This window comes from Crinia signifera, chromosome 1 (assembly GCF_055691185.1).
Source record: "Crinia signifera chromosome 1, ASM5569118v1, whole genome shotgun sequence".
Taxonomy (NCBI): domain Eukaryota; kingdom Metazoa; phylum Chordata; class Amphibia; order Anura; family Myobatrachidae; genus Crinia; species Crinia signifera.
The window spans coordinates 420,527,939-420,551,163 of record NC_139217.1 but is presented as its reverse complement, the minus strand read 5'-3'; the positions used below and the strand labels follow the sequence as shown (position 1 = coordinate 420,551,163).

The 23,225-nt window shown below is 42.8% G+C and overlaps 1 protein-coding gene across 1 annotated transcript in view; it reads right to left on the bottom strand.

Annotated features, from left to right (window-relative positions):
- Positions 1-23,225, bottom strand: part of ACOT12 (acyl-CoA thioesterase 12) — a 43,182-nt gene that overhangs the window by 4,625 nt on the left and 15,332 nt on the right. Inside the window, exons 4-13 of the mRNA XM_083151853.1 lie at positions 19,411-19,471; positions 18,225-18,326; positions 14,080-14,215; positions 11,724-11,880; positions 9,974-10,093; positions 7,342-7,492; positions 6,965-7,020; positions 4,571-4,634; positions 2,776-2,859; positions 1,462-1,595 (exon numbers count right to left, since the gene is read on the bottom strand). Of these exons, the coding sequence (XP_083007979.1) occupies positions 1,462-1,595; positions 2,776-2,859; positions 4,571-4,634; positions 6,965-7,020; positions 7,342-7,492; positions 9,974-10,093; positions 11,724-11,880; positions 14,080-14,215; positions 18,225-18,326; positions 19,411-19,471 (1,065 nt within the window). The remainder of the gene's footprint in view (positions 1-1,461; positions 1,596-2,775; positions 2,860-4,570; positions 4,635-6,964; positions 7,021-7,341; positions 7,493-9,973; positions 10,094-11,723; positions 11,881-14,079; positions 14,216-18,224; positions 18,327-19,410; positions 19,472-23,225) is intronic.

The following is a 23,225-nucleotide window of genomic DNA, read 5'->3' as shown; positions in this document are numbered from 1 at the left end:
GCCCTGACTGTGACTTTAGGCGTGTACATCATATCAACCAAGTGTTCACCAATTCCAAATAAACAAAAAGACAATTGACAGCAGATTGACACTTTTCCCAATACCACTTTCAGACCGCACTCTAGACCCGGGTTATTGCCGTGTCCTTGCGGCCCCAACACGGGTCGAGGTGCAGTCTGAAAGGGCCAACACGGGTCGAGCAACACGGGAGTTCAACCCTGGTAATGACCAGGGTTGAACACGGCTCTTACCCGTGTCAAGTGCAGTGTGAACGGGTGCCTTTCACAGTATAGAGGAGGCAGCGCTGTCAGCTCCAAGTGCTGCCTCCTCTTAAGTGAAGCGCCGCTGCTCAGCTCTGCCCCGTGTGACATCACTAACCCGGCACTAAGCCCGGTCAGTGACAGAGCTTTCAGACCGCATATGCCATGCCGCTCTGGGGACAGGACACGTGTCCTTATTCCCGGGTGCGACACGGCATATGCGGTCTGAAAACAGTATAAGTGGTCTCTAGTGTGTCTGGTTAACCCGGGATTCATTTACAACATAGGAAGAGCCAGATTCATGGATCTTGGAGAATATGTAATCTCCAGGTGCTGGCAGAACAGAAACAATGCATCTGTAGTGTACCTGGCACCAACCTGGGAATAGCCTAGGTCAGAGCTGTGGTAAGAGTATACCAAATCCTGGGTTAGAGATGGGAGTTTTGGTGTGAAATGGGTATACATAGAGGTCATTTAGTGACACTGTGATCTAAATCATGCCATTGTATTTATGGATAACCGATAGAATAAAAAAATAAAGTGTTCACGTATAACGAGTCCAGAACGCAACACTGTATTCTTAAGAGGCATACACAGGGGGCGATTTCAGTCCCTTTTCTAAGCAATCTGACTAGATCGCTTACAAATGGAGCCCAGAACGCTCCGTGTGTATGCCCTGCAGTGATGCCAATGCGTGGTCTAGCTCATCGCTATCACCCACAGGCACGTCGCTCAGCTGATAGCAGGGTCGCACCGGCTTTAGTGCAGTCTCATTTTTGCCCTGTGTAAGTGGCACTCCACCACTGCTGCCATTTCATCTTCCTTCACAACTTAACATAAGCAATATAGCAAAAGAATGGTAATCTACCATTATGTGACAAGTCATAGTGATTTCTAGATCCACATCTTACATAGTTATTTCCATTTTTGTGCCTTTCCTTTAGATTTGGCTTTTGTGAACAGGTCATATCTTAAGGATTTCTGTATTTAGATAAAGGGGGGATAGTTAGAACCGGCAAAATTATTTAAAAAGGAGTTCAGTATGAAAAAGAAGTTCTGAAAACATGACCTGCTGAGAGTTGTAGAGGATGGGAGCTGAAAACCCCTGACCCAGATGAGCTTTCTGGTCCTCTCCTGTAAAACCTACTGCCTGCTATAGCAGATCATAAACAGAAAAGGAAAAAAATTGTCTTGTACTTACAAGTAGTGCACATCCCAATTCGGCCTCAGCCCAAGGTCAGACAGCAGCAGATAAGCCTGGCTCGCTTGTACCTTCACCTGCATTTCAATCTTTATGGAGAGAATGTCCTTTTCTTCACGAGTAAATACCCTGACCTGAAGAAACACAAAAGTAATACAAGTTATCAATAGAATACACTACACTTTGTACCTAATTCACAGTTTGTTTGTTTTCTTCTTCCTTTTTGTACATGTTATGAAAACAAACGCGCACACACACACACACACACACACACACACACACACACACACACAAACATACAGTTATTATGAAGAAAAAAAAAGCAAATATTTGCATACATTTTTTTTATTGCAGATAAAAGTACAAACCAATCCGCTTCTAACTCATTTTACAGGCTGTGCTACAAAAATGACAGTTATAAGCAGTGGCATCACTACATAAATGCAGCCCACAACTGGGTGTCAACTCTCAAAAGGGGTGATGCCAAAATGCCGACAAAGAAGACAGCCAGTCTATGGGGGCAGCCACCATCTCCGGAGATGCTGGCCACACCCTTGGAGTGACCAAAATGGGTACCCTGGGAGGTCACGCCCCTCTGAAATAGGCTTGCCCCTTTGCGGGCACCCCCGTTTTTGGCGCAACAAGGGTGACAGTGAAGAGTGTGCACCAGGTGTCACCACACCCAGCGACACCTCTGGTTATAAGCTGATTGGTTATATGCAACTTATTCCCGTATAGTAAACAATTGGGGTGGTTACAGCGCTATAAACCTTTAGTATGTGGGGCAGCTTAACTGAGTGGTCCGTGCTCAAAAATAGTATAAATCAAAAGGTTTTAGTTAAGCGCTCTCCTTTGTATGTGAAAATGAGTGACAGGATGCTGATATTGTGAAATCAAAAAATGTTTTTATTTTTAAAGTTGCAAACAAATGTACATATGAAAATAGGGTAACCACACCCAGCGACACCTCTGGTTATAAGCTGATTGGTTATGTGCAACTTATAGTAGGAGCAAGTTTCATCTTTGCTCCTTTGGCCATGGCTAGCCATGGCTATTCTATTGTTCTCAGCTGCAATACGTATTGTATTGCAGCTGAGAACAATAGAATAGCCATGGCTAGCCATGGACAAAGGAGCAAAGATGAAACTTGCTCCTACTGTATTCCCGTCTCTCAGATTTGATTACTCTCCCCCACAGCCTAATATGGTCCGATCTCAAGATTTCACCATAGCTCTCATCTAAGCCTGACCCATACGTCCACCTTAGTTCTAAACAGTTGGCCTGAAAAAAATAAAAATAAAGCTACAAACTTACATTCTGCATGGTGTTACTAAGCTCCCATCCATCATTAGCAGCAAGGACAGTCAGGGTGGCCACATTATTGTAACCGAGATAGGTCTGAAATAGCAGAGGAGACCACATGGCACAATCAGCTCAAAGTATATAGGATCAATGATTTCGCTGAGGGATAACTGCATTATTTCAGGGAGTCTCCTGCAGAATGCAGGAGGGTAGGCAACTATACCCGTACAATCTTCCTCTCTCCCTCATTAGTCTAGCAATCTCCCTGATTTCACCTAGCCCACATTATGCAGCTGTTACATTTTTTGGGAAAACAGGAAGGAGAGACCGATACATTTATATTGAATCATCTGCACCATTTGACAGCACAGGTGATAAAACACAGCGATCCCTCAATGAAGGCTACATGCATTTTTTTGTGGCCATTTATATGGAACAATCTCTGGCATGTATCAGTGAGGTAGGGCCAGATGCACTAAGCTTCAAAAGTGATAAACTGGAGAGTGATAAACAGCCAGCCAATCAGCTCCTGTCTGACATTTTTCAAACACAGTCTGTGACATGGCAGGTAGGAGCTGATTGGCTGGCTGTTTATCACTCTTCAGTTTATCACTTTTGAAGCTTATAGAATCTAGCCCTGTGTTTGAAAAGTGTCAGACAGGAGGTGATTGGTTGGCTGTTTATCACTTGCCATTTTATCACTTTTGAAGCTTAGTGCATCTGGCCCTTAGTATCTCTTACTAACTGCTTTGGGGCTCATTCTAGGTTTGGATAGGTCATTTTACAAGATTCCTCTCAGGTGTAACAGTACACACCCACGCTTCTAGGTGTTCACAATCTCTTTGCACAATCTCTCCATATATGGAACTAAACTAGACACGCCCTTTGGGTGGAGCATGGCACACCCTCTCAATGGGGCACAGTGCAAAATTTTACTGCCAACTATAATCTCCCTGAAACTAGTTTTCAAAAGCAGGCAAGTATGTGTAAGGGCAGTGTTGGATTGGGGCATGACGAGCCCACCAGAGTAGTGACCCATACTAAGGGTGTGCTAAGTCTTCAGAGAAGGGTGCGGCCAGCCACCAAATTACTTTCCCTAACCATTTGAATGCATTGGCTGGGCCCCTTTAAACCTTCCAGAAGAGAATAGATAAGATGTTGCCCATAGCAACCAATCTTCAATAGAACTCCCATCTTATTAAATTTACCCTTTAAACTCCAGCTCCACATCAGGTCCGGGCCAGCAGTATGGTGTGGATACTTACATCCCTGTTGCCAATAACGTAGTAGTGCAGCTGCGGGATAGCTCTACGGTGCCAATAATAACTCTTTATGGTAATATTATTGGGTGTCAACGAAACACTGCCGTCTGTTGGCAGCTACAGTACATCTCTCTCACACATGCACAAACACAGAGACAATCACAAGGTAGCAGACTAGTTTTCGAAGCATTTGCTTAGTTAAGTATATACACATACCTCCCCAACTGTCCCGCTAAACTCGGGAACGTCACTTTTGCGGCCGAAAATGGGGGCATGGCCTAATTTGCCTAAGCCGCACCCTAACTTGCATACACCACGCCCCCTTTTCGGGCCCTATTCATCAAATTAAAAAGTTGGGATTATGTATACAGTATATGGATATGGCTATATACTCTTAAATCATACATATAAAAAGATTTAATATGGCACACAACACAATGAGCATCTGTTAAATGAAATCATCATGTTTATGTAAATCTATATGTATGCAGAAACTTTAAATAGGTTTAAATATGCACAAATTAAGACAGAGTTAAATATTTTACCTGGTTACTTTTGTCCCAAGGATGGGAGATTGACTTTTCTGGTTTATTCAAGAGCATGTACTTTCTAGAACACAAGGGGAAATAAAAGTTACAGAATTCTGTAAATCATATGCTGGAAATCACATCAGTCAGGCGGCTCATTGGTGGCACACACTCGGCTTCGTTTCTTACTGTAAGTTACTACATTTTCTCTTCGAGACCAGAATAACTTGTAATACTGTATTTGCAGGAGTGGAACTTACCTCTGATGTTATGGAAAAATAAAAACAGTTTCCCTCCAGCACACGGAATGGCATTAGTAACCAGTTAGACACTACATGATAATATAATTCAGAGATAGTGATTACTGCATATATAGCCCCCAGCTGTCCTCAAGGCTTCTCAATATATTGGGGGTGCCTATTACTATATATCTAGATCTGTTGTGTGAACAGTAGGGAGATTGCATTGGGAGAAGGTGCACTTCCTAATACACCAGGTGGAGTATTATGGGTTACTCAAAAGGTAGATACTGTAGCTCTTAGCTCAGATATATCACAGTGAACGTGTGGGTAGGGTGCGGCGCCCATGGATTGGGGTGTCTGGATCTGAGGTAACCCGCTATTACATTCGAACACAATTTCTTTATTTTAATTAAATTCATTATTTACAGATCACTTTTTTGTATATAGCTCAGGCTCCCTATTACTTACACTTATTAACACACATTTTTTTACTGGTGTGTTGCTCCGAGCTTATTGGCTTAGGTAGATTGTTTTGGGGTGCTGCACACTGCAACTAGATTTAGCAATAGGGACCCCCAATATACAGAGAAGCATTCATGGACGGCTTTGGGGCTTAAATCATAAATTTGTGCAGATATATGTAACCAATATTTTTGAATTCTATTATCACATATTGTTTAAGACTGGTTACTAATCCCATGCAGTGTACTATAAGGAAACAGTGTTTTTCTTACCCAGTACCTGAGTGGTAATACTAAACTAATAAGCATCTGCCACTATATATATTTACTTCAGATGTTGGGCCAGATTCTCTAAGCTTCAAATGTGATAAAATGGAGAGTGACAAACATCCAGCCAATCAGCTCCTGTCTGACATTTTTCAAACACAGTCTGTGACATGGCAGGTAGGAGCTGATTGGCTGGCTGTTTATCACTCTCCATTTTATCACTTTTGAAGCTTAGAGAATCTGTCCCGTTGTCTGTGATGGTTAGCTCACACTGAGATCATGCCGCTGACCCAGATTACCTGGCCCCTCCTAGCACCCATGGATGAGGTAACTCAAGCAGAGCAGCAGCCATTTATGAATTTGAGAGCAGTTTTCTTTGGTAGCAGAGAACGGGACTTCCTTTTATATAATTGAAACTAAAATTACGCTTTTTGTAGGTTACAAACCTGCCTGTTCTAGCTGAGTTGCTGTTGGGTACATGTCCACATTAACCCAAAAGGCATACTATACTTTCAATGATGTACAGGGGGTGCTTGCAGAACAGACACCGAAGTTCATTGATGTCTCAGATTGAGCAAACCACCTATGAGGTCAGTCAGGTAAATGGAGTTTTGTGTGTCTGCACGCAAGGGGAGGGGGTGGATAAAGCGTGTGGGGGTTACTTTGTCCACATTCCAGATGTAAAAACAGATTTTGTCCAGTGTAACAGGACATAGATATAGTATCTATACAGTATATTTTAGACGAGTGTAGGAAACACAATAGAAGGACTATACATATATTATATTTAAAAGTAAAATATTTTTAAAAAGGCGCTTAAGTGAGGTATTCAATCCCGGCCTCTAGTTTTGCTGGACGGAAATAGCGGACGTTTCCAACATTATTAGGTTGAATGTCATTCTACCTATTCGGTGTGGGCTACGTTCTTCCGACTGGCAGATATATTCCACCAGATAGAAAGTCTCGGCATCGGTGAAAACGGGCGCTGATAGTTGGAAACAGCCACTGATGCAACAATACAGATTCGCTTCCATAGGGAGGTTAACCTGTTGCAGGCGAGTCCCAGCTGGGATAGAATACGGTTGTCCGCTATTTACGCCTGGTGGAATTAACATTTGGGATTGAATACCCCCTTATTCTTTGCAAGAAAGGAACATTTTTAATAAGGAGTATCCAATTATAAAAAGGTGTAAATAGAGTGTAAACATTCTAGAATATGGAGCAGTCCTTAATAATTGTCAAAGCATCATTCCCATTGCTTATCTGTTATTAGCACGTCTCTGATAATGTAGATCTGCGATGCTGTATTGTCAATGTAAAACAGGAGATGTAAAGAAATTAAAAAAATTACAGTAACTAGTGAATCACCCATTAGGAGGAACAAAAGACATGAGTTGATCAGTCTCCCCATTATACAGAGCATCCAAGTCTACGCGATATACCTTGCAACACGTATTTTTCTGCGTGCAATGGCTCCATGAAATCTTCTGAAGCTGTCCTATAAAACAGAAGGACATTATATTACCCCCGATGGTTACTTTTTCTCCTAAATAGCCTATATTTCCATCCCCTCAAAACTACTGTGTCTGGCACAAAGCCGATGTCAACAGCTTGGTGCAAACTCGCAGCCAACGGTGTTACATTTATTTAATAAGACAAGACCCTGCAAGCTTTCCAGGTGGATGTAGCCCAACAAGCTGTGAATAGGATTTGTAAGGTGCTCAAACACAAGGAAGGAAGCTATATAAAAAGCCAAGTCCATCTATATTAGATGTGCTTTAGATAAGCAGGAAACTGATACCTTCTCTGGTGATCTCACCTTTGTGGTGGCTCGGACTCTGGGGAACATAATGAACTCGTTGCTGGCATCCAGGGCTTGGTAAATCAGGAAGGCGCTGTTAATGTGTCGCGACTTGCACTCGGTCCACTCCCCACAGTTATACGCTTCCACGCGGACCCCCACCTCCACACTGCAACAGGCACAAGTTGTATCAGGAATTATCTGATCGATATACATTAAAAGTCAAAAAGACTAAAAATATATTGTTAGGCATTGTACTAGGTGTTATTGTTCCACAGATAGGCCAAGTCTTTCTCCACAAAGTTATTCATATTTGCAATATTCTTCAGGCAATAAAACATTTTTTCCTGCATTTTTGATGAGAACTTTCAACATGTATGCCTTTTTCTGTAGGCCTTAAACTAAAGATCGTATATATTTAAGAGGCATATTAAAAAGTGTGTTTGAAAACCACTAAATAGACAGAGAACTTGTGTATAGAGCCTGAAAGTACTTTGCAGATTGGTTGGGGAGCACTTCAAAAGGTTATTGGTAATGGCGAAAAAAGATTGCAATTGCAGAAGATGTCTCCCAATTGCAGAAGATGTCTCCTATTGCCATGGAAATGAACCACGTTGCATCATTTCCGGTCCCGTCTGCAGCATCATCAGTGTCTCATTGTGCTTTCACCCGACCAGCAATCCACTGGGAGCCATCCGCGCTGCCCTCATTAGCAATCATTTGCCCCGCGCTTGATCGGGTGGAAGAAGCAGCATCATTAATCCTACAGGTATTAGCGGGAACCCCAGAGACAGTACACAGCCAGCGGCCAGACACCTAATTCCTGAATACACACTACTCCTCCGCTACTCCTTAATATAAGGACACGCACACAGCTCACCTCCACTTGATATTTAAAATTAAAAAAAGAGGGGGTACTCATAAAATGACAAGCCGAATCAAGGGGGTGAGTAAAAAGGTTGGGAACCACTGGTTTATATGAACTATGTCAAATATATCTTCTATTTACACCGATGAAGGCATTATCAGACTTTGACATGAAGGGCCCACAAGGAGAATGCAGAGGTAGAGCCCCAAGTTTAGGGGAGTGGACAGTCTCCAAAGGGGGTGTGACCATCTGCCACAGAGCCTTGACAAATCATTAGAGTGCATGGTTTGGCCCCTTAATAGAGATATAGCAAATATCTACTGGCAATTCCCTATACAGAATACACCATAGTCCTGTGTACTATAAGGAAACATATGTAAAAAGTGCACAGTCTTAAACTTGGGGCCAGGAAATCTCAGTCTTCCAATGGAGATCTTATCACTAACCAAAACTGTGAGCAACATCCCCCAAACTGCCACAGACTGATAATCTCTTGACATCTGCAACCATAGGGCGGGATGTGTTAAAATACATTGCCGTCCCATCGCAGCAATGCTATCGCATATGAACAAACATATGCGATTAGCATCGCAATGCGGTGACTGAGGCCCTCCGCGATACCTGTGATGTTGTGTGCGGGGGGAGGGGGGGCTCCGCCCCATCCCTGGGTGGCAAAATCGTGGCGGCCAGGTCAAAGTACATTTGAAAATGCTGTAAAACCCATGAAAACGGGGGGTTTACCGCATTTTCCCCTTAGTACATCCCGCCCATAGTGTTTTCAACAACACGGGAACAATACAGCACATGCACAAAGTACCAATCATCATGCAGTGCATCGTATAGCTCTGATCGTTTGACATCTGAAAAAGGCCCAATGTGGGGGTGTTACATTACCAAAAGTGCAACAGTTGTAGGCTTTCCTTATTTTTGGATAACAATTTTGCAACCAAGTTTGCCCTGATCTGTATTTCGTTGTACCACTGAATAGTTCCAATTCTATTTAAGTCATTTTATGCCATTGGCTATTACACTTCCTTATATTATTTAGTTATCCTTAATCTACAGTATATGGTGCCACAAGAAATCCACAGTGCCCAATTACAGAGCACAAACATATAAATAAAACAGTAACTTAAATACCATAGAGGACAAGCACAGGGTACATAGCCATGGCTGCATCAGCAGCACACACTGGAATAAGTATCAGCGTGGCAGGAAATCGCAGGATTTGGTGCCATCATACAGTAGATGGTTTAAGTAAGTGAAGGAAAAGCAAATGAGGGAAGAGGGCCCTGCTTTTGAGAGATTAAATTTTAAAGGGGAGGGGCAGATAAACGGGTGACACAGATTGGGTAGATTGTGAGCATGGAACAGTGGGTTAGAGGGCCAGTTGCACCAAGCTTCAAAAGTGATAAAATGGAGTGATAAACATCCAATCAGCTCCTACATGACACTTTTCAAACACAGCCTGTGACATGGCAGGTAAGAGCTGATTGGCTGGCTGTTTATTACTCTCCATGTTATCATTTTTGAAGCTTAGTGCATCTGGCCCATGATGAGAGTTGGCTGGGTTTGGTAGAAAAGTATTCTTGAGAGCCCGTTTGAAGTTTTGTAGCGAGAGATAGAGAGGTAGAGAGAGGTAGAGAATACTGGGTTTGCAGAACATTTTCAGACCATCTATCAATGGCACAACAGTCTCCAACCCACCAGCTGATTGCATACACATGACATTTTAAAAGCACAATGTAAGTGATAAGAATTCACTGCTCAGTATTCAGTTACCTTTTTTGAAAGGTGTTATTTACAACAGCCCGAAAAACCAGTCGATCCCCTACAGTGGAAGGACCCCTAAACTTGAACATGTCAACGGATTTCAGACTTGCGTGAGTACGGCACAGGCGGCTGCATGGAACAGAGAAAAAGATCAATGGGTGATATATTTTAGGATTGATACAGTAATGAAACCAACGTCATCCACCCATCCAAAACAGGCAGGAGAACACCTGTGTTTGCTGGGGCACAACCAGCATTTTTGTAGGCAACGCTATAAAATGCTAGGGGTCCACCCAGGAACGCCCCCTGCCTGTCACTCAGGCTGCTAGCACTTTGGTGAAGGGAGAACTTGCCGAATGCGCTTGTAGCCGGGCCCTGCACATCGCCGGTTGGGCCGAATTCGGACCTGTCCGAACAGGTCTAACAACCGGCCCCACTGTAAGGACATGTTGCACACTATCTGTTGGCTTGAAACAATTAACTCTTAAATCAGAATCAGCTTTATTGGCCAGGTATACTTGCGTATACTAGGTATTTGTTTTCGGTTTGCTGTGCAGCAGCCAGGTGGGTAACAATTAAACAGGGTACTTCTATGTTAGTTGGGCGCCCACTAAGCTATTTGCTTAGTTTTCCCGCATACACTCGCCACGCTTCGGGCTCACCACACTATAAAAAATCAACTCCATGCCGACATGGATAGTGGGGGTATGAGCGTACCAACTATAGTGGGTGCCCAACTAACATAAGTACCGTAAACAGCATACAGTATAAACAATATAAAAACAGGTGGGGGAACATGTACAGTCATAAGTACTAAATAGCCATGGAGGTCTAGATTTTCAGCATCTCAAACGACAGATTCTGATCCTGCCCATAAAGCGCGTGTACTGTAGTATTATACCCTAAAGCTGGTGTACTGCAGCATTATACCAGGAGTGTAGCAGGTAACACTACGCTGCAGTTGCTGAAAGCCAGCGTACAGTAGGTGCAGGAATATCACATTCAGATGTTAAAGAGATTATTTTTCTGCAAATAAATGTTATGGCGACACATAATACTATTTCAGCAATGGTCAGGTCTTTGGAAAAAGTGCTCCATTCTGCAGACAAGAAAAGGTTAACGTTAAAGTCTCCATCGGGAGGTAACGTTTCACAGAAGCCTCCTCTTGTATGCACTAAGAAATGGCCGACTGCCACAGAACATTGTGCTGTAATCATATTCCTGCATTTCCCTCTTACCTATACTTTGACCCAGATTGTCGCACCTGATGCCTCTGGGTCACTAGTTCAGGGGTTACATTAGTTGCATACTGTAGTCCCAATGTGACCTTTATATTCTAAACGGAGTGCCTGTATTACCCAGCCAAATATTTGCATCCAGTAAATCATTTAGCCCAGGAGCTGGTGACCAGGAGTCGGGTAAGGCACACTGGGCCAAAGGATAGTAGTGAGGGACAAACTCAATTAACATTTGGATGTCAGGAACAAGATTCAGTAATATGATGACCGATATAGATCCTGGTGTGCTAATTGCCCATTCCTTGCTCTAGGGTCCATGTTCTGATGGAGTCTTCAGAAAGTTACCCTCTTGCCTGCAGCGATAAGTACTAGTTGTAAGACATTACGCTGATTCTTCAACCTGAATTTGTTTTATGCTATATATACACATTTTTTAAACAATGTAAAATCTGAGTGTGGCAATTACAAAAAAAATTGCAGCATATCTGGGATAATTGTTGCCCAACGTTAGAAATAATGACCTTGCAGAAATATTGGCTACAGTTTCCATCCACGCCATGATCTGTCCACCAAATGTGTTTCCTTGATGATTTGCATGAGGTGGAAGGACCAGTTCTATGCTTTCTACCAGAGTACAGTCTGTGGATATCTTGTTATGGTCATCTTCCCAATCTTTGTCTGTAACAGAGAAAAAGAAAACTCATAAGCCATGTGTGGTATGTGAGGACATACAATCAAGGATTCTTACAGACACATACTAAAAATCTCTATATCTACAATATATTACACACACACACACACACACACACACACACACACACACACACACACACACACACACACACACACACATTAACAGCACTGCAGGCACAAGGCAAAGCAATGCACTAGTACACTTGGCAGCACGGGGTCTGTGACACCAGTGCAGTCAATTGAAACCCAACCCGTAATCTCACCAGCAATTATGTCACCCAGGGGGCATGGCCTAGCAGGACGCCTCTGAGGGTGACACCTGCATGCAGCCCACACCCTACTTGTGATGCCGGTGACCCCCACATATCCATTCACGGGAACAAAAACAAAACAACTCTACATGGTTTCTATCTGGCTGGCAGCAGGGTGTCAGGTAGGGAATGCAGCCTGGCCGCTCTGATTGTGCGACCACCAACCCCACTTGAAGACTCTTAAAATTGTTAGACAAGTGTGCCTATATGTATATATGTCTATAAGAGATGAGAGAGAGTCTGACATCTCTGTATCTAGGCGCTCATGCGGAGTTAGGTGTTCCCGTCCCTATTAATGTGACAAAGGTAGACCTGCACGGGTACACAGTATTAAGGCAAACAGTCACTAAATTTACCCCCCAAAAGGTTGAAATGCAATAGAACGACAGGGTCAAAACGTCGACATTGGAAAGGTTGATACAAAAAAAAAAAAAAAGGCATGGACCCTCAATCAGTGTAACGCGTACCCTCGCTGTACTCGCCATGCTTCGAGCTCGGTGCCGCACTACACTCGGCACACTTATATTCTACCTCTGTGCCGAGATGGATAGTATAGAAAGAACAAGGCAGTTTAAAATAAAATGATGACAAACTCATGTCAGGTGTCTATATTTTAATGTACCCCTGCACCCTTTTGAATTTTTTTTTTTGCAGTTTTGTTTGTTTTTTAAAAAATGTTACAGCAAGGGCAGTGGCCATGCTACTGTCCTGTGCGCCCCTTCAGCATGCCAGGGAGTAGTCCAGCCCAGCGTAGAAGAGCTCAGTGCTGGGGAGCCCAGCTTAGAAGAGCCAGCGCCTCTTGCTGGCAAATGCACTGGGAGACCTGCCTCTGCCAGGGGAAGCCAGTCAGAACCCTTCAAACACTTGCTCGTTACTCCTTCCCTCTTCTCCATCCCCTCTTGACCCCCCCTTTCTCGCCTCATCCCTCACTTCCTCTAACCTCCACACCCCCTCTATGTTAATCTCTCTCTCCCCCACATCCCATTATTTCCTCTTCTTGGCTTGCTCACCATCCCCTTTTCTCTCCCCCCACCCCTCACTAACCCCTGCTGTGTCTCCTCTCTCCCTCCTACCTTCTCCCCCCCCCCCCCTTTTCTCTCTCTCTCTGCCTGTTTTCCATGCCTCTCTGACAGTCTCATCCTTCATTCCCCCCTCCTCTCACTATCTGGTGCTGCTCCTCTCTCTTCCACGGTCTGTCCTTTCTCACCCTGACAGTCCCTCTTGCTCTCCTCTTTCTCTCTTCCTCCTGCAAACACTCCTCTCTTTATCTCACTCCCTTTTTTCCTGTGAAGCCGTCTCTCGCTCTGACCACCCCTTTCTTTCCGCGCTCTTTCTTCCTACACACCCTTTGGCCCTTATTCAGATCTGATCGCAGTACAAATTTGTCCTCAAAATGGGCAAAACCATGTGCACTGCAGGTGGGGCAGATGCATCATGTACAGGGAGAGTTAAATGCCCCACATTTTCATACACAGCCTGTGACATGGAAGTTAGGCTGCTTGGCTGGCTGATTATCACTCTCCATTTTATCATTTGTGAAGCTTAGTGCATATGGTCCCTTGTCTCTAACTCTTCTTGTTCTTTCTTTTTGCCTCCTAAGGAGCATTATCTGGGCGGTTTGGGGGGGGGGGGGGGGGGGGTCTAGTTATGCCCTGCCACTGACCTAGGCTAAACGGAGACTACTGTATCTACAGCTAGTTGCACACTAATACAGGCACTCTTGCATGTGTCTTTATATTTATAGGGCCAATCTGTCAGACTCTGCATGAGCCACATCATATCTAAACAGACCATTGCGCAGACACTAATAGTATTGTGACACTTCTATCTTACAATGTTATTTGTAATTTTCAGTGATGATTAAGTGACAGACCATAAAGTGCGCAGCCTTCCTCCATCAGATTGTTGTAGGTATCTTCGTGATAAAGGCGTATCCGCCTCCTCTCAGCTGCCAGACTGTATTCCAAGTGATCTTGCACTGATTGTAGCCGGACTGGTTTTAGATTAACCTGCAGAAGGATTAGAGTCCATCAAAGCTTCAGATTAGAGGAAATTCTAAAGACTGGGTCAGAATCCCAATACACATCTCTACAATATGTTAGCAGAAAGAGTTCTAGTAAAGGAAAGGGGTTTGGCGAGGAGACTGGTGTTGTGAGGCTTACATTACTACACAAGTCATATATCCCTTAATATATCTACACTAAAAAGAAGTACGGTTCTAGAACCATCCATGTGCACAAGCACAGAGCAGTGTAGTGCCCAGCATGTTTTGTAGAAAGGTCTAATATGTGTAGTTCTGGGGAGCCAACAAAAATGCAATGGAAAAATCTCATACAACAATCACAATAGAAGCAATTAGCTGAAGGTTTGTCTACAGTGATCTGTCAATGGTCAATTTAGCCCAAGCCATATGCAGCACCATGAGTGTACCACCAGGAAAAGCAGAACCCCACTGCTCTGACCTTGCTGAGGGGATCTATGCATTTTTGGTGTATTGTGTTATGTGCATTGTAGCATTGTTTAAAATACCCAGTGAAGCTAAACATATGACTGGATACATATGTGGGAACAAATTTGGTTTGTTTAAATTAAAACACATGGTGGTAATATATAAATATTTCCTTTTTGTTGGGCAACGTGTTTGCTCAGTGGATAGCGCTGTATGTAGCAAATCAGGCAGCGCTCATGAACTTATCCATTAAGGGATAGCATACCCCATCAAATATTGAAACTTTGATTGGGTATGCTATCCCATAAGGCAGTGGTTCTCAAAGTCGATCCTCAGGACCCCACATAGTTCATGTTTTTCAGGTCAGCCGACAGGTGCACTCATAACTGACAGGGCCGGCGCCACCACTAGGCATTTACCTAGGGCGCCGGCACCTGGAGGGCAGCAGTTCGCCCCTCACCCCCAGCAAACTGTGTAAAAAAATTGCTGCCCCGGCGTCCCTGCAGTGCTGGGGCGGTCAGGGGTGTCCGTGCTGTAGGGGTACCTGCGGCGCCGTCATGTGTATAAAGCTGGCTGCGGCCGGCGGGGTCCCTGTAGTGAATAGCAAATAACTAGCGCTATGCGCGCGGCGGCGCGGGAAGCGCTAGTTATTTGCTATTCACTACAGGGACCCCGCCGGCCGCAGCCAGCTTTATACACATGACGGCGCCGCAGGTACCCCTACGGCACAGACACCCCTGACCACCCCAGCACTGCATGGACGCCGGGGCAGCAATATTTTTACACAGGTACCACCCCCCCCCCTCCCTCCTCCCGGCACCGGGGCGCCCCCATCCCGACTTGCCTGGGGCGCTCCGGTGCCTTGCACCGGCCCTGATTACTGACTGACACATTTTAAAAGATCCACAGGTGGAGCAAATGATTTCACTTCATTCTGCGAGGAGACCTGCAAAACATTGACTGTGTGGGGTCCTGAGGACAGAGTTTGAGAACCTGTGCACTAATTGATAAGTCCATGAGTGCTGCCTAATTTGCCATTTGTATGCTTTTAGTGAAATTGTGTGTATGTAATATAAAAACAGTGTCTGCTTTTTATCACCGGCCAATCAGCTCCTAACTTACAGGCTTGGTTTGAAAAATGACAGGTAGGAGCTGATTTGACGGTGATAAAAAAAAAAAAAACCACACACACACACACAACAGACACTTTATCACTTCATCGAGCTTAATAAATCTACCCACAGTCCGGCACTGTGCAATATAACATTTCAGGGCGAAGTGTAAACTTGATCAGTTTTCAGAAAAGCGTGACTTGTGTTATTCTAGGATATAGAACTATGTATTGGGGGAGATTTGAAAAAGAAAAAACATGGGGAGATGTAGTAAAGCTTGGTGAGAAATAAAGTGGAGACAGATGAAGTACCAATCATCTCAGCCTATAAAATACCAGGAGGCCATTTTTACTATCGCTCCCCAAGCTTTTATACATTTTCCTTATTATCAAACAGAACTCGAGCAAATACGTATATTTATAAAACCTATTGTCAGGACAAATAGATTAAAGGTCTCGCTGTTAATCATTACAGCCCTTGTCCTGTAGTAACACAGTTTAACTTTGAACACAAAGTATAATAACGAAGATGACCAGATGATAGGGATATACACCAAGTGACCTTTAACATAGTTGAGTCTGATAGTGGGCAATACAAATAACAGACATATTACAAGAGATTTTAGAGTTGTAAGCTCTTGGGAGCCGGGGTAGCATTGATGTTTTATCGCAATGCGGTGAAATGTTTTTATTGTGTAAAAGTTTGAGGGAGACTATATTCACTTTAGTCAATACAGGTAGAGGATCCCTTATCCCTATATTCCAAAAAAGCGTGGTTTTTCGAGGTATTTTCAATTTTGCCCCCCCGAGCCACTTTTTTTACATACCTACCTCATCCCGCGGTGTCCGCGGCGGCCTTCGGAATCTTCTTCAGCAGCATCTCCGGTCCCAGGGATGCATTTTGCTGCAGAAGATTCCAAAGGCAACTGCGGACATCGGGGGACCATCGGGGCACTGACAGGTGACTTGATAAGTATGAAAAAAAATTTTTTTCCCACTATCCATAAATATCCCTTTTAGTCAGGGATAATCAACCAATACAGATACATGTAATGTTTTAAAGCCAGTCTTTATTAAAGTCAGTGTTAAATTACAAAACATCCATATATTGCCATAAATACACAAGAGGGTTTCTGTGACCACTTTTAAGAAATGAAGGTGCACTGTTATTGGCCAATTCCATACATTCTTTCAGCAACCTAATCCTGGCCACACATTACAATCCTGCCACTTGCTCCTACAGCCAAAAGGACAGCCACACTGTATACACTTCAGCTACCCCGGTTGATGGCCAACTGGATAAGGACTGACACTTGACCCAGATCCCTTTGTGCATTACTGGGACCTGTTCAGGGGCAGATTGTCAATAGAAGCCACAGGGATGATTCCCGGTGGGCCAACGCACCTACGGGACCGCCTGTGACTTGGAGAAGGTAGAGTGTGACAGACTAGTGGTGTGGCTGTGTTAGGGGGTAGAAAGTGGCAGTCTGGCAACTTTAAAATCTCAATCCTCCCATGACAATAGGCCAGGACAGGTCATTGTAGTGGAATTAGCAAAAAGTCAGTGGTGTAACTAGGGCTCTGCAGCCCTAGCGGTGGCAGGGGGGAGCCAGTGCCACCGGGGAGCAGGAAGCAGGAGCCTGCCCGCCGCCCTTCCACTGTGGCCACCGCTTGGGTGGGTAGCAATAACCATGCCATCCCTGCTCCCAGTAACGTATGTGCTTGGTGGTGATCCATGGCCACTGTCCTCTATGACTGACACTGCCTGAGTCTCCAGTCCCCTCCCACTCATTCATTATCCAAGTCTCTCCCCCCTCCTTATCCTGCCCCCTTCCCACTACTCCTCTCCAATCATCCGGCTCAGCGATAACTGGACTTCTCATCACGATGCCAACCATCAGGCGACCCACAGCGAGATCAACAGGACCTGCACCTCCCCCCCACCAGCATTACACACACACACTCAGTCATGAGAGGGCTGATCATTTAGGAATTGCACCAATATGTGCGTATATACAGTATAAAAGATAGATAGCTCGAACTGTGTTCAACTTCTGAATCAGGCCCTATGAGGAAGGTACAAACTCCTTCAACAGACCCCGCCTCCATAACAGCTGCTTCCAGAAAGGTTTTCCATCCCAAATCCACCCCTGGACCTGTTGCAGTTTGAAGAGAACACTTGCAGCTAGTGGTCATTTCCCAACTGTTTTTCCCCAATGTAATTCACAATGAAATAGTTATTATGTACATATTTTTGTAGTCTCTGAGAAGGCGATATCAGGCAAAATGTTCATTATCACGTTCAATATTGTAATTATTTTTGTTTTATAAAAAAACAAAAACATTGGAATAACCACAAGCTGAAACAGATAAGTATAATGGAATTGTGCCCAAGTATCAGAAGTCTACGGTGACATTAAGGAACGCTCAGAGCGCCAGCTGCATTAAAGTACTGTACCTTTTTTGTTCCAGGTGGTTTGGCCACATATGTAGAAAACGCTGTACATACATGTTTCTGGAGATTTGTAAGTGGATCTTCCACGGCAACTTTAATACCAACCTAAAGAGGAAGTAAACACCTGAAATTAGAATGCTACTACCTTAAATAACCACATTAGTTGGCAAGCAGATCCAATGCAGTACACGTCTAGCATTTTAAAGAAGAAAACTGGTCTTGTATGGTCACCTACCCCCTCTTTGTACAAACCCATACTTCTCATAGGCCCTGTCTGGTTTCTCCTTTCACATGAAAATTTGATATCGCCTACTGTTTCCGTAGCTCTCCTTACCCGGCCATCCCATTTCCACTACCCCACTTACTTTCTTACCAAGTTATTTAAAAATAAATTATATAAAATTTTAATTTTTCTGCCCAATGGTGCCAAGAGTGAGGGGGGAGGGGATACTAATTACAGGGCCCAGGTCCGATGGAGGGGCCCAGTGGGAACCCATTACCTGTCAGCAGCTCTTCTCAACCCAGCACATGCTGCTGAGTGCTGGGCTGCAATGTGATCAGGGAGGTGCTTAATGTGCTATTTTTCTGTATTTGATTTTAAGGGTGCATGGGCACGCCTACAATGATTAGGTCACGCCCCCTGAAAATTACCTGGGCCCTGCCAGGCTCTTTTCTGCACTAGCGTTGCCCTGTACTTATTTACAGGCACCATTAACAGGCAACTACCACACGCAGTGGTCAAATTATCCAGAAAGCTTAGGGCTCCTCTCACCAGCAACATCAGAAAATATACAAATACATTTCATAACTACTCCGGAATATTCAAACGGTGTCCAGTCATTCCCGGTTTGAGTCAATAGTTCAGCATGGTTTCTCTCACCAACTACAGTAATAAGTGTTCTGATTATGCATGTATGACGATCATTAAGCAACAGCATTCATTTACTTTAATTTGCTTTGTGGTACATAGGTTTCCACAAAAGAGATTCCATTTTATATAGTTAATAATCAGAGGCAGATTAGTAATTAGGAGCTGTTGGGTTAGGGGTGGCAGATAATGAGACAGTTATTTCTCTCTATTTTTTATTATATTTTTTCCTTCCAGACTGTAAATATTCAACTATCTAATTCCTTCAAATTACCAATTAAAATGGGAAAGCTAAATGCAGCCAGGTACTTCAGGCCTTACCTCCATGCTTGTGGTGAATGCTCGATTTACTTTTGCTTTAATGCAGATTTGTTGTCCAATCCTATTAATAAAAAAAAAAAAATTATATGATATGATATATAATGGTAGAACACTAAAAGTTATCTATGATTTTATAATCCCACAAAAACTGGATATAGTAGAATCAGACTACAAAAATAACATCGTATACGAATAGGAAGTACAAGGTGACAATCAAGAATATGAAGATTACGATGCAGAAGAAAAAAAATACAGAATAAAGAGCAGCAGTGTTCTTTTAAAAAAAAAAAATTATTATTATGTATATGTGCAAATATATATATTGTCTTGGATGTGCTTTTAGTTGATCCAGTTGGGTGAGAGTTTGGTGCACAGTGTTGTTGGCCACACCCTCCTGAACAGGTGGAAAAGATCAAATAATTTTTTTTATAGAAAAAATAAAAATCCCCAAAATCTATTTAATATGATCCAGGATAGTTCCTCCATTTACTTCTTGTAGAAAACTCTCGCTACCTACAATAGACATTTATAATGGATCTTGAATTTCTCAGGTGTGTGCATAGGTGTGCTGCCAGCAAGTCTAACGATACCAGTTTGCATTTGCAGACTCATACCCAATTCACCTGGACTATTAGGTGTTGCCTAAGGTTGTGCCTATTCGCCTCATTATACAGTATTTATACTTTTTTTTTACAATGTTACAAGAATATAACTTAAAACTTCTAAATATTCACATTCAGGGGCAGATGTAGTCAGAAAGGGATGTTGCCTATAGCAACCAGCTTCCAACTGTCATTTTATAGACTGCGCTACTGTAGATAAAGGATTGGTTGTTATAATCAACTTGTCCACTTTATCTCTTGAAGGAATGATCCATCGCCCCTTTGCTCACTACCTCAATATGTCATTTAGCTCTTCCAGTATGCATGGATTTCTCACCGCAGGGTACCGCCGGGGTATTGGTGTATGGTTTCCTGGGTTTGGGGGAGGTCATGGCCCTACGGTATCTGATGATTTTCTTCAAGTGTATCATCTAGGACTACTGATGAAAATAAATCTGTATCACACCTTCCAGAGATAAATAGTAGAAGTTGCCTATAGCAACCAGCTATTATTTATGCAGCATAGGTCTATAAAATCACAGCAGGTGATTGGTTGCTACTGTATATGCAGCTTTTTTTTAATGACTGTATATATGTGTGGTTTGACACAGCCCCTCAAGCATTAAGGAGGCATACAAACAGAGATGTGGGGCGCTCTTGGGTATCAGGATGAAAAAAGTTTTATTAAACACACAATGTTTAAAAGGTGTACATAATTAATAGACGATAATGCATGAAAAACACAAAAAAAAAGTAATTAAAACAGAAATAAAAAACAAAAATAATTAAGTAAAAAGAAATGCAGTTGATAATAAAAATGGAGTATAAAATATGGACTAAGCAATTTAGTAAATATCAGCACATCCAACTCAGCGTATTCCACCAATGTAGTTTCTCCTTTGCCCTTTGTTAGGGTCTAGCAGGTGGATATATGCAAATATATGGCAGGTGGATATATGCAAATATATGGAGTACAGTTCCTTAATTAAGGTTTAAATTTCCAGTTGTTATGACTGAGACCAATTTGATGTAAAGGTAGCTAGTGTGCACACTAAGTGAAGTTTGCAGAAATAGCTTGGCAAAACGTCAGTATATTATAAACGAATGAGGGAACAAGGACTTCTGTTTAAAGTAGCAGCGTGATGGAAACAGTGTCCGTCCTGTCCCTTTGCAAGTTCTTACCAGTCGTTGTCTGCTGGTATTTTCACAGACTTGCGCTGGAAGGATATGTCGGCACCACAGCGCCCGCTCTCCGCTCGGCTTAGAAGTAAGTGTTGCCGGTCAGCCGGTAATTAGTTGTAGCGATAGCCGCTTCCTCCTGCAGCCTTCTCCGCTTGGAGACTCACACGGCGCTCTGCCACAGCGTCCGTGGGTGGTGATGTGATTTGCGGCTTGGAGGGAGTGTAGACAGTCGGCTCAGCGTCTGGCAGGTTTGTAGTAAGGAGAGCGTCCTTCCTTGATTAATCTGGAACGCGTTTCGCCGCGCACTGGGCGGCTTTGTCAACCAAGTGTGAGGGGTATCCTCTCTGGTCTGTTTAAATGCTGGTCTCTATTAGGCTCAGGTGTCTCTCATTACATGATCACCTGTGTGATCTCTCAGATTGTGATTCTCCCAGCAAGATTCTCCCTCTCAAATGGAGGTTGCACAGATCCTTGTATGGTCTCAAGTAAGTATACTTATTCACTACTAGTGAACTTGTAGATGTAGCAATACATAAGGAATGCAATTTCTTTGAAAATTAATTAATTAGTAAAAAATTATATATAAAAAATATACATATAAAAAGCAATAATATAAAATTTATATATATATATATATATATATATATATATATATATATATATATAAAAAATATACATATAAAAAGCAATAATATAAAAAAAATATATATATATATATATATATATATATATATATATATATATATATATATATATATATATATATATATATATATATATATATATATATATAAATAAATAAATAAATAAATAAATCATCCTTCATGCATAAGCCACTATATAGGCTTCTTCTTCTTCTTTGGCTGTTGCGGACAGACTTATGAGGTATATCCCCTATCCAGATATATGGATGTACATTCAAGTATAAAACCAAGCATATCAATAGTGCTTGCGTTTGCCGGCCATTTGCATTTTGTAATGTCGACGGACTGCATGTACACATTTTGTTCAGGGACATTTTTTCTCTTTTTTTCTTTTAAAAAGGGACCCACTTTATTATACATTATTTAGTCACTGTACATCAAATTACGGGCCATTGGTTATTTTCATCATGTATTTAGCTGATCTATTTTATTAAATAAACCCTTAACGGTAACCAGTTAATTTGGCATCTGACAATCCCCAAACAATTCTCAAAATAAGATGGATCAATATTAGCTATGGAATATCAGACACAATGGGCGGTATTCAATGAGCCAGAATCGCCAAGTTTTATGGCGATTCTGTGTTTTTTTCATGTGTGCCGGCGATTTTATGAGCTGTATAAGCGAATCACCCTATTCAATGACCTATAATCGCCGTTGAGGACCGGTGAATGAAGCACCAATCGCCAAATGTAATTCTCTAAAAATCGCCGTTTTTAGTCTATAGGATTTTGCATGGGGAATCGACGGTAGTCGAGGGGAATCGCCAAAAGTGTATTCAATGTGAAGTTGGCGATTCCTTTTTCTTGTTACATATCGCCGTTCCTCACCGAGTGTCCCTCGTCATTTTTTTCTGGTGAACTTTGATAGGAACATGTCAAATAATTGGTTTTAAGTGTTCTATTTAACTGTGCAAGTCTAATGTATTATTATTTGCTGCCCTTGTGTGATGTCATGGTCGTAGAAGTGCTATACAAATATATATTTAATTTTTTCAGGTATTTTTTTTTTCTCCCACAAAGCACTGTTCTTACCCATGGTGCACCTCACTTACCCACGATTCTCCTCCCCACCTCACTCCTTCGTTTGCCCTTTGAGCAGATTACCCAGCGTTTGCCGTATGCTGTATGGGAAGCGTTTGTCCAGGGTAATTTGCTTATTTCTTGCATTTCTCTGCATTTTTTTAAACACCTGACTACATTAATGCGGCTGTATAGGGAAACGCCGGTATGGCTGAGAATCGCCGTTAGGGCCGGCGATTCTCAGCCACGTTGAATAGGGTGACTTGGCGACTCCCCACGAATCACCATGCATGGCGATTCACAGC